The sequence below is a fragment of the Mus pahari genome, chromosome 14, assembly GCF_900095145.1.
Source record: "Mus pahari chromosome 14, PAHARI_EIJ_v1.1, whole genome shotgun sequence".
NCBI lineage: Eukaryota > Metazoa > Chordata > Mammalia > Rodentia > Muridae > Mus > Mus pahari.
The window spans coordinates 909,028-921,011 of record NC_034603.1 but is presented as its reverse complement, the minus strand read 5'-3'; the positions used below and the strand labels follow the sequence as shown (position 1 = coordinate 921,011).

The window sequence follows — 11,984 nt, the reverse complement described above, 5'->3', positions numbered from 1 at the left end:
AGGCCCCTTGGTCTTGCAAACTTTATATGCCCCAGTACAGGGGAAGGCCAGGGCCAAGAAGTGGGAGTGGGTGGGTAGGGGAGCAGGGCGGGGGGAGAGTATAGGGGACTTTCGGGATAGCATTTGAAATGTAAATGAAGAAAATATCTAATAAAATAAAATAAAATAAAGGAAGCAAGGGCAGGCTCTGGCTTTGAGAAGGTTAGTAAGGGATATACCTGATTAAGGACTCACATACAGCATACAGAAAGGAGTCTCAGAAGCCATTAAAAGCGAGGAGAAAACAAAACAAAACAAACAAAAAAACCCCAAACAAACAAAACCCAATCAGATGCTTCTCCAGAGAGGATGGACAGAGGGCAGATAAGCATATTAAGGACAATTCAGAACTGTAGTGAGTCATTACTGTGCCCAAAGAGGACATAATTGTATCCAGGAACCTCTATTTGAAGGAATCAGCTAGATGAAGAGATCACTTTTTAAATTAGTAAAATAGAACAAGATTAAATAGAAGAAGGAAGCTTGAAGGAGGGAGGACTGGCTCTACAGAGAAATTCACTTATTTCTTAATTTTGCCCATGGAAGCAATAATGCAAAGAGAACAACATACGTAAGTGGGAACAGATGGACCACTGAGATGAGCCACAGCACCTTGGGGGCTCAAACATCTCACAGCCCTTTTTTTTTTTGGAAAAGGATAGACCCCCAAAGGTCTACATGGCAAAAGCTTGGCCCAATGTGTGCTGTGTGATATTATGGAAGTTTGGGGAAGAGGGAGCAAGGGGAAGGTCACCAGGTCTTTGGGGACTGACCTTAGAGGGATTTAAAGGCTGCAGTTCCTACCTCCCTTTCTTAGCTTCCTGGCAGATGAGGTTCCAAATGCCCTTACATGACATGTGATTTCATTCCAAGCCCAAAGACTGATCACAGGGCTTACTGACTATGGCCTGAACCTCCAACACTGTAGCTATTAAAAGGTGTTCTATGTGGTGCTTGAAATAAGACTAATACTGTGGCAGACTTTTTATTTCCTTTCAAATAGTTTTATTTTAACCAATATTGCTGGCTCTCAGCAGAAGTATTATCAAGATAAACTTCCTATTTCTTTATCACCATTTCATATTCATAACCATAAATGTAAATGAGTAAAGATTTCTCTGTTCACGAATGAGTGTGTGTGTGTGTGTGTGTGTGTGTGTGTGTGTGTGTGTAGGTATATGCACCTGTACACACTCCTGTGGAGCTCACAAGTCAACACTGGATGCCTTCCCCATCCATTCACCTCATATTTTGTGAGATAAGTTCTCTCACGAGATCTGGATGAGCTAAATTCTCTCTCTTATTTTGTGGGTTTGTGAGTTAGGTAGACTAGTTGGCCACTGCTGTAACAGGCCCTCAGACCTTAGCACAACAGACACTGCTGTTAGAGAAACCATTCCGACCTAAGAAACCACCATGTAGACACCAACACCTTCCAAAGCAAGAACAAAGACCTGCTTCACCATCACTGCCAGTTCTGGGGAAGTCCCTAAATGTACTAGCCTTGCTTTACAGGCTTCTTTGCTTATTGTGACTGTTAAACCAGGAGGTGGGGTTTGTGCATAAGAAGACAAGAATGTTAAGGCTTGGTGCTGTATGATTTGGGTGAGTTCCTCATGCAGCAGCTGACAAGTGAGAGAAAAGATTTTCTGTTTGGTTGAGCATCCATGTGTTTTCTGGTGGAGTTACCTCCCAACATTCTGAGGCCCCAAAACATTCCCAAAGACACTGGGGTCCTCAGATCCTCTGGGCCAATAGCATGGGGGGAACGAGCAGTTCCTAGAGGGTGCACCTTGAAATGTCCCAGGGTCCAGGAACTTCTGTCTCTGCTCCTGTTGACCTAGAGACTTCCGATGCCTCCACCCAGACAGAGAATCATCTGGACCTCTCCTCTCTGGAACTGAGTCTGTTTATGGTACCTCTGCATAGGACTTTTTGTAAAGGCTGTATACAGCCCTAACTCCAGTGAATGGGATCTGTGAGAGATGTCTGTGTGAAGATCATCCCTGGCAGTCTTTATTGTCATCTGTGTGTCTCTGTGGGTTTTGTGAGTTAGAGAAGCAGATGATTTGGAGGAGCGAGAGGTCCCAAGACATCATTGAAATGCATGTTAAAACACTTCAAGGAGGATTTTTGAGGACATGGGCAGATATGGTATCTGTTTCTTGCCTGGAAAACTCCAGACTTTCTGTGATTGTGGGTTTTCTTTAGGAGTTGAGTGAAGGTTCCCTGGACCCACAGATGACTCAGGTGGTCTGGAACATAGTGACTGAAGACCTCAGCCACCCCAGCCAGTTTCCCTATATTGACCAGTGGCTTTGTTTGGTGCCAGACCCTGGCTTGGGACCTGGCCTTTTCACCGGGGACCTGAATCCTCTTGGTTTGGACAGTTTCCAGAGAGTCCCAAACCTCTGTATGATACTGGGAGAAACTTGTTGCTTCTATGCCAACCAGACAGGGTTAAGTAGAAAAGGTTTAACCATGGTCAGAAATAATTGTAAAGATGTCAAGAATCTTGTAGCCATTCTTTTCTTGGTCCTCCTGGTTAAGTACTCTACTTAGGGCTGGCTATTGCTGGCCATTGGTCCTTTTGCTCCTAGATCTCACTGTAAGACTATTCTTACTCAACTGCTTATTTAACTATGTAAGACAGAGAGTAAATTTTGTTAAGCTGTTGGTACAGAGGGTTGATACCCTATAATGAGTCTACAGTTTGGCTCATGCCCATAGAACCAGTGGGGAATGTCATGGCCCCAGATCTTTGCACAATGCACGATGTGACCTAAGAACCCAGCAGATAGACACCATAACCTGCCAAACAGAAACAAAGACCCACTCCACCACTACCCCCAGTCCTGGGAAAGTCCCTAAATATACTAGTCTTGCTTTCTTGACTTCTGTATCTCTGCTTATTGTGACTCTTCTTGCTAACTGAAATGTGTTAATCCAGGAAGTAGGTTTTATGTATAAAAAGGGAAGGATAGCAAGGCTTGGGGTTGCATGACTTGGGCAAGTTCTCTACAGTCACTGGCTGGTGAGAATAAAGACTTTCTATTTGGCTTTAAGCATGTCTTCTGGCCGTACCTTGCAACACTGTCTTCACCTCCCAGTGTAGGATTCCAGGCTAGCACAACTCCACTCAAGATTTCATGTGAGTACTGGGGTCCCAAACTCACGTCCTCATGCTTTCCTGGAAAGTACTTTGCCCACTGAGCCTCCCTCCCGGTTTATGAGTGAGGATTTCAAATGGGCCTTTATTTGAACTTCCTCTAGCCTCCTTATGATGTCATTTCACAATATACATATTAGACTTGATCAAATTATGTTTTTTGTAATTTTATGTTAACCACTAAACTCAGAACAAACTATTAGGTATAATGATGAACATTCTAAAGTATCTTCAAAGGGATAAAAATACACAGCAGAAGCAGGGAATTGGTAGGACCTGACCAGGGCAGGGTGCCCAGGCACAAGGGACTCATGACATACAGCAAACATGGTACAATTGGGGAGCAGGCTGGAGCTGACCTTAGTGGGACACTTCATCAGGAGCTTCTTAGCTCACTCTTTTGGAAATTCAGACTCTGATATGAAGACTCCATGGATTTGGGCCCCTGCAGAGTGTAGATCCTTGTGGCAGGAACACATTTTGGAGACAGTGTTTATATCACAAGCCAGGAAATAGAGAGAAAGAAAGCTATTGAAGAACACACACCCCTCTTTGGTGCACCATCTCCAGTGGTGTAAGAACCTTCTTCTAGGCACATCTCCTAAGGGTCCATAGCATCTAATCTCCACCCTGTGGGGAAAACCTTTCCATATGGACCTCTTGGGGACACATGTTCAGCTTATGTGAGCCTGGCTTCTAGTAATGACATTAATGCTTCCTGGCAGACAGAATCCAGAAAAGGCACACGGGTGTTTGCAGAGGAAGAGCAAGGCAAAGCACAGGGAATTTAATTATCTGTGTAACAGATTGCTTTTGGGAAAAACTATTCATGCTCATGGGAACCACACTAATGTATTCCCTATGACCTCATGACCCAAATACCTCTTAAAGGTCAAACTGCCTCAATACCTCTGCATTGCCATACATTTCTGACATGAGTTTTCATGGGGACAGGCCGCACTCAGGCAACCTCAATACCTCTGCATTGCCATACATTTCCGACATGAGTTTTCATGGGGACAGGCCGCACTCAGGCACGAACATGGTGGGGAAGAGACCTGTTAGGTAGGGAGATGAGATGGACCAAAGGGGCATCATGAGAGTAGACAGGGGCAGATTAATCAGGGGACATTTGAAAGGAAGAATGATCAGACAGTGTTTAGGGAAGACGTGAGGGAGGAAGTGTCAGGATCTGCTTGGATCCTGGTGGCAGGGTGAGGAAATTTCTTGGATGATGGAGGGCAGGACAAAGAGCTGGCATGAGGTGGACACTTGCTCAGAGCATTTGGGTATAGCAGCACTGAGCACAGCACTGAGCACAGCACTGAGTACAGCACTGAGTACAGCACTGAGTACAGCAGTGAGTACAGCTCTGAGTATAGCTCTGAGTACAGCTCTGAGTACAGTTCTGAGTACAGCTCTGAGTACAGCACTGAGCACAGCACTGAGCACAGCTCTGAGTACAGCACTGAGTACAGCTCTGAGTACAGCACTGAGTACAGCACTGAGTACAGCACTGAGCACAGCACTGAGTACAGCACTGAGTACAGCAGTGAGTACAGCTCTGAGTATAGCAGTGAGTACAGCACTGAGTACAGCAGTGAGTACAGCTCTGAGTACAGCAGTGAGTACAGCTCTGAGTACAGCACTGAGTACAGCAGTGAGTACAGCTCTGAGTACAGCACTGAGTACAGCAGTGAGTACAGCTCTGAGTATAGCACTGAGTACAGCAGTGAGTACAGCACTGAGTACAGCAGTGAGTACAGCTCTGAGTACAGCTCTGAGTACAGCTCTGAGTACAGCAGTGAGCACAGCACTGAGTACAGCTCTGAGTACAGCTCTGAGTACAGCACTGAGTACAGCACTGAGCACAGCTCTGAGTACAGCACTGAGTACAGCTCTGAGTACAGCACTGAGTACAGCACTGAGTACAGCAGTGAGTACAGCACTGAGTACAGCTCTGAGTACAGCAGTGAGTACAGCTCTGAGTACAGCAGTGAGNACAGCACTGAGTACAGCAGTGAGTACAGCTCTGAGTACAGCACTGAGTACAGCTCTGAGTACAGCTCTGAGTACAGCTCTGAGTACAGCACTGAGTACAGCAGTCTGGGTCCCAGAAAGCAGCACAATAGCGCTTCCTTCTGCCTCTGAGGTTAGCAATGCAAAATTGCACCAGCATGGAGGGTGCTAGTCAGTCCTCTTTTTGCAGGCTCTTGACTTTTTTTCATATCATTTTTTTAAAAAGAAGAGGGGTTGGAGAGATGGCTTAGGGGTTAAGATCACTGGCTGCTTTTCCAGAGCAATTCAATGAGTTCAATTTCCAGCACCCACGTAGTGGCTCACAACCATTTATAAAGGCAACTGATGCCCTCTTCTGGCATGTAGGTGTACATTCAGACTCATACATTAAAAAAGAGAAAGACAGGAGGAGGAGGAGGAGGAAAAAGAGGAGGAGGAAAAGGAGGTGGTCATGGTGGTAGTGGAAAGGCTAGGGAACTCTCAGTTTCCTTTGTTATAGGAGCAAGGATCATAAAGGCTCAATTTCATGACATAATGACCTCATCAAAGACCCACCTCCAAATACCATTCAAATGAGAATTTGTTTCTGACATATAAACTTGGCTAATTACACAAACAGGAAGTTCATAGTATAGACTGAATTCAGTTTTGGACGTGTTGGGATTCAGATGCCTTTAAGCTGTTCAAGCAATGCTAGCAAGCAGTAAACTACATCATATATGGGTCTAGATTCCAGAGGAAAGCTGTCATGGAGATATAAAGAGCACTCTGTATCTGGGTGATATCCCAAGTCAGTGGGTGTTGTGTGAATGTTTCCTAGGAAGATTAACAGACTTGTATTCACCCTAGACAGAGAACCAATATCAGATAAAAGAACCGATTCCATCCAGTCTAGCTTGGTGAGCCAGTGAGTTTAATCAGGGTTACTCCAAGGAACTTACCAGTGGCTCCAGTGGCTTCATGACTGAATATGCCTCCCAGCAACTTTTAACTGATTATATAGTCCTCAGGGAGGGGTAGGGCCTCCTAAGCCTCTCCCTCCCAGCAATCATTAAATACACACACACACACACACACACACACACACACACACACACACACACACACACACATCCATCCTCAGGGAGAATCTAGGTCCAGCAGTGATGGAGCATGAATGATTCCAGCTTTGTGTCTAGGGGGGTAATGGAAGCTGCTGAGAATTTAGGCGGACCATGACCAGATCACACCTGGGAATAGTGTTCTGCAGAGTAGGTATGCATGTGACCAACAACAGAGCCTGTGGTAGATGTGTTCCCAGTCAGACGTCCTTCAGGACTGAAGTCCATGTTTCCCAACTTCCTACTGGTTTCCTAGGTGCTAATCCTTTTTGATAATGGGTATTAGATGAGAGCCACCTTGCCCAAGGCTTTGAACTTATAGAAGGGTGTCCATCTGCATCTCAACTTGGGCTAAAGGCACAAGGCTCTCCCACCTTCACGCTTACTGTGGGATGGACTAAGAGCTGTCTTGAGACTGCTGTGTGCCTTTCCCTTCCCTGCCTTTTCCTGAAGCCTGTGTTTACAGCTTCTTAAATTCGACATTTTGTGGGAACTTTCCATTTAATTGAGCTTTACTTTATAAGACACTCCAGGAAGCCTTTTTATTAGAAGAGACACCAGTGTATCATCTAACAAGATGGCTTGTTGCATTCATACATATCTAGGCAAAATTCAAAAATTATTCTCAGAAAGCCTTTATTCTGACCGCTTGTATCTTTCTGACTGGACTCCTAGAGGTTAATTGGAAGGCTCTTTGTATGACTCACCCCGAGGGGCCCCCCTGTTTTGGGGGTGGCTGTCTTCATCTTTTTCTGGGCAGCCAGAAGGACCTCTGATCAGACTTGCTGCCTGACTATTCTTCTTTTTTCCTTTACCTCAGAAGTAGCAATGTCCCCTCCTACTTTTTTTTTTTTTTTTTTTTTCGAGACAGGGTTTCTCTGTATATCCCTGGCTGTCTTGGAACTTACTTTGTAGACCAGGCTGGCCTCGAACTCTGCCACTGCCTCCCAAGTGTTGGGATTAAAGGTGTGCACCACTGCTCCCCTCCTACCTTTTAAGAAAAAAGAGAACCCCTTGTTTTTCACAGCTTCCTGATTTCTGTTATTTGAAATTTAAATACAGAGCACCCGGTGGTAGTCTGAAGAAAGCCCCTTTTATGCTTGGCTCAGGGAGTTTCTCAGAGCAGATCTGTGAAGAGCTCAAATTCCTATCAGACTTTTACATTTGGAATGAGGTTCTTAAGCCGACAGTGAGGTTTATAATGAGCTATGCAAAGTGCTCTTATTGTCCCTTTCATGGGGTTTACCTGTACCTGGAAACAAAACACTGAGGCCTGAGATTCACAAAGCGCTTTTTCCAGAAGCATGCAGATCCCTTGAAATGTACACAGATAAAAGGGTTTCCGGTAACTTAACATGGGCAGCCATCTTAGAAAAAAAGACACATTAGATTTGTTGAGATCCAAGAGTTGCCCTACAAACCACACAAACACCAATCGCAGTCAGACAAGGATGGTTTATTGGATGTACACACTAATACTGATCAATTAGGGTCGCAGCTCTGAATTCAAGGGCTGAGACATGATCTCAAATATTTCTCAGAGCCAGATTATAAAGGGGGGGAACCCCAGGAAGACCACAGTGGGCTCATATGAAGGTGCAGGAAGTGCTGCCCAGTGGTCAGTTCAGACTCAAGCCAGTTTAGACATAACAGTTCATAATTTGATGGGTCCTATATAAAGCTTTGTAGAATTTCTTAAGATTAACAAATCTCAGAACATACAGAACATAACAGAATATGTGATCAGCATGATGACTGGCAGGCACATTACAGTAACAATATGAAATAGCTGGCGGGCATGGAACAAAATGGGGCAGACCTCACTCAACAAGATTCACTTTCTTCCTTCAATTTTGACTGGAGTGGATCAGAAACTGGACCTAAAACCACAGAAACATACATTAGCTAAAATGAGAGTAGGGTTTGATTTCTGAGGTGAAGCTGGCCACTGGGAGAAACGGGCAGGGAAGTGTGGGCAATCAAGGAGTGCTGAGGGTTGCTGTGCACATGTTAAGCCAAGTGAAATCATAATTTAAAAAAATACATGTATACACCATATATTTGGAGTCGTTTATATAGGAATAATGAGGAGAATAAAGAATTGTGGGAATCAGGGATACTGTGACAAGTAGTAGACATCATGTGTTCACAGGAGTTACTTTAGGAATGAGATTTTATTCAAAAGATTCCTATGAAGCAGCTAAGAAACAAAGGCCAGGGCTGAAGACTGGCTCAGCAGAGAAGAGCACTGGATGCTTTTCCAGAGGGCCTGAGTTAAGTTCCTCCATTTGGGTAGCTCACAACTGTCTGTAATTCCACCTCCAAGGAATTCAATGTCCTCTGCTGGTGTCTGAGGGACACACACACACACACACACACACACACTACAGAAAACATATGTAAGTAAATGTAGCAGGTTGGCCTGATACTGTTTGTATTCTGATGTTAATAGTGCTTCCTCAAGAGGGGTTGTCTCCAAGGAACAGACCATCATCAGATGATGTCATGTGAACCTTCTCCCCATCTTAACTGGTCAATAAAGGCTAGAGCCTGTGATTGGGCAGTGTAGGGAAAAGGTGGGACTGGAGGCTTGAGAGTGGGAGGAAGGTAGAAGGAAAGGAAGAACATACAGAAGAGAGAGGAAGAGAAGCCACGAAGGACCAGAACTGCATGGCTGGAAGAAAGAGCAAGTCTTATAGCTGGGGAATGAGTTAGTATAGTGTTAAATCTGCCCAAACTAGGCAAATAGCTCATAAGTATAATATCTAGACTGTGTGGTTTTTATAGGGCTTATTAGGGTTGGAAATTCCAACAACAGTAAAAATAAAAATGAAAAATTTTTAAAAAAAAAATTAAAGGAAACAAAGTCTAAGTATAAAGGGCTGAAAAGAGCAGATGGAAAACCATGGACGTGTGGGTTTGAAATGAAACTTCAGGTAAGGAAGAGTTAAAACCTAAACAAACTAAATAGGACCACTTGGTCATTTTTCACCCATAAAATCCAAGGCCCTGAGGAGGTAGGGAGGGCGCTGGGCGAGCAAAGCATCACCATAGCCTCCGCGCAGGGACTTTCTGCGCCTGGTGAGGGCTGGAGAGCATGCCTTCTTCATCCTGACAGGGACACCGGTTTAAACAATGTAAGTAACAGACATGATTTATATATAAGTCGATAGCAGGTATGACTTTGCCTCATATTCAGAGAACATCAATAGGAATAGTTCATATGTGAAGTTACAAAAAATTAATATATTCCACAATGCAGAAAATATACAGAAAGTTCTACTTGCAGATTATATGCATTGTAGTTAACAATAAAGTCTAATAATTTAGTAATTAACATTTTATAAAACATAGAAACATATAAAACACTTCAAAAATGAAAAGGTAACAAAATTCAGAGGCAAAGTGAGATCATTAATTCTGGTGTAAAAGAAACAAAAATGAAAGAGTTATTCGTTGCAAGAGATTAAAAAGAGAACAGCAATCACAACAAACCTGAGGAAATCAGGAAGATGAAAACACATTTTAAATTAATAAAATTAATACATCATAATCTTAAAACCAAACAGTGCAGTCCAATGACAAGGTGGGAATCAGTTTTTTAAAAGTGACTCTGTAGCCGGGCGTGGTGGTGCACGCCTTTGAGCCCAGCACTTGGGAGGCAGAAGCAGGCGTTTTCTGAGTTCAAGGCCAGCCTGGTCTACAGAGTGAGTTCCAGGACAGCCAGGGATANACAGAGAAACCCTGTCTCGAAAAACCAAAAAGAAAGAAAAGAAAAGAAAAGAAAAGAAAAGAAAAGAAAAGAAAAGAAAAGAAAAGAAAAGAAAAGAAAAGAAAAAAGTGACTCTGTAGTAAATGGATATTAATGATGAAAATGAACCTCTACCCGATGTACAAAATTCCAGGCAGGTAGGAGATGTGCATAGCATGTTAGTGCTCCATTGCTGGGACAAAATGCAAGGGGAAATCAGCATTAAGCAGGGAGGATTTCTCTTCTGGCTAGTGATTTCAGCCTCGGGTCATTCAGAACCACATTTTTCTGGGCCAATTGTGGGGTAAACCATTGTAGCAGGACATGTTGGTCCAATGCCACTCACCAAACTTAATGGAAGATCTGGTTATTAAAATACTGACCCCACACTGAGGCTAGAACACTGCAAGTCTGAGACCAGCCTGGGCTACATAGTGAGGTTTTGTCATTTAGTGCTGATAAGAGGAATGTTTTCTACTCTGAGGTGTTGTTGGGAGCACTTTCTATGTTTCAGCTCATTTAGTCCTTTTAATGACTTGCTGTGGTAAATGTAAGTCACGTGTTCAATTTACAAAGAGGAGATTTAGATACGAAGAGATTAAACAACTTACCCAAGCACCTGAACTACTGTTCATGTATGAAATTAAATAAGTTAACAAAAAGCAAAAAAAAAAAAAAAAAGCATCTTTATTATCCTAAAGAGTCAGAGACTTGATCTCTTTGGTTCTGAGGAAGGACCCTGATGGTCTCAACAAAAGCCCGGGCCGACTGACAAAGGGACAGTGGCAACCCTCACTGAAGCCATGTGGTTGAAACAGGAAATGAATCACATGGAAAGAAGGAGAACACTTTAAAAACTTGGGGAAGAGTCCTGCACACTTGCAGGGAACCCACAAGGCAGTTCACAACCATCTACTCTTCTGGCTTCCTCCAGGCACCAGGCACACATGTGGTACACCAATAGAAATGCAGACAAGACCTACAAACTCATTAAAATAAACAACAAAAACTAAAATAAATAAATGAATGATCTGGTTTGTATTCATTCATTCATTCATTCATTCATTCCAGCTCCAGCAAGCAGCAGAAGCTTGGCAGCTTTGGTCACATGGTCCAGATAGTGTAAAGGATACAGGAGAAGTAAAGGTGTTTTGTAATCTTTTTTTCGCTGTTAAGGAAAGCTGCTGAGGTCAGGCTTTTGGCAGGAGAAGTCACTGCATGGAGGCCTAGAGAGGCCATTTAGTGAGGCTGTAAAGGGAAGCCTGTTGGTCTTAGAGATCCTGAGATACTGGAGATGCCAGAGTCATGAGATACCTTCCAAGGAGAGCTGGAGTCAGGAGTGGAACCAGCCCAAGAGAGAGAAGTACACGTAGGCAACAAAGCTGAAAGGAGATCTGCAGAGCGCTTTGTTGCCAGACATGGAAATGCCACGTTTGGATTTCTGCCTTGCTTTGGTCCAGTATTTCCTCATTATGCTCCCCCTTGCCTCCCTTTTGGAATGGTAATGTATATTGTGTGCCATGGCATGTTGGAAGTCTGTGATCTGCTTTCTGACTTTTCTTTTCCATGGTGTTAAGAGATTGCCTTGAGTCTCAGAAGAGGCTCTGGACTTTTAAACAGTCTTAAGATTGTGGGAACTTGAAGTTGGACTGAATGCATTTTTCATTATTATATGGTTATAAGTATATGGGAGTCAGGGAGTTGAATGTGGTGATTTGAATGAGAATGGCCCCATAAGCTCATACATTTGCATGCTTATTAGTCCCCAGGTGATGAACTATTTGGGAAGGATTAGGAGGTGTGTCCTTGTTGGGGTAGGTGTGGCCTTATTGGAGGAGAAGTGTTGCTAGGTGTAACCTTAGATATTTCAAAAGCCCATACCAGGCCCAGCCCCTCTCTCCCTCTC

At 43.7% G+C, this 11,984-nt stretch overlaps 1 protein-coding gene across 1 annotated transcript; it reads left to right on the top strand.

Annotated features, from left to right (window-relative positions):
• Window positions 1–4,211: 4,211 nt before the first annotated feature.
• LOC115065348 (mucin-12-like) lies at window positions 4,212–5,359 on the top strand. The gene is made up of 2 exons (XM_029545725.1): window positions 4,212–4,273; window positions 4,489–5,359. The coding sequence occupies exons 1-2, from the start codon at window positions 4,212–4,214 to the stop codon at window positions 5,357–5,359; spliced, it is 933 nt and encodes a 310-aa protein (XP_029401585.1).
• Window positions 5,360–11,984: the final 6,625 nt, after the last annotated feature.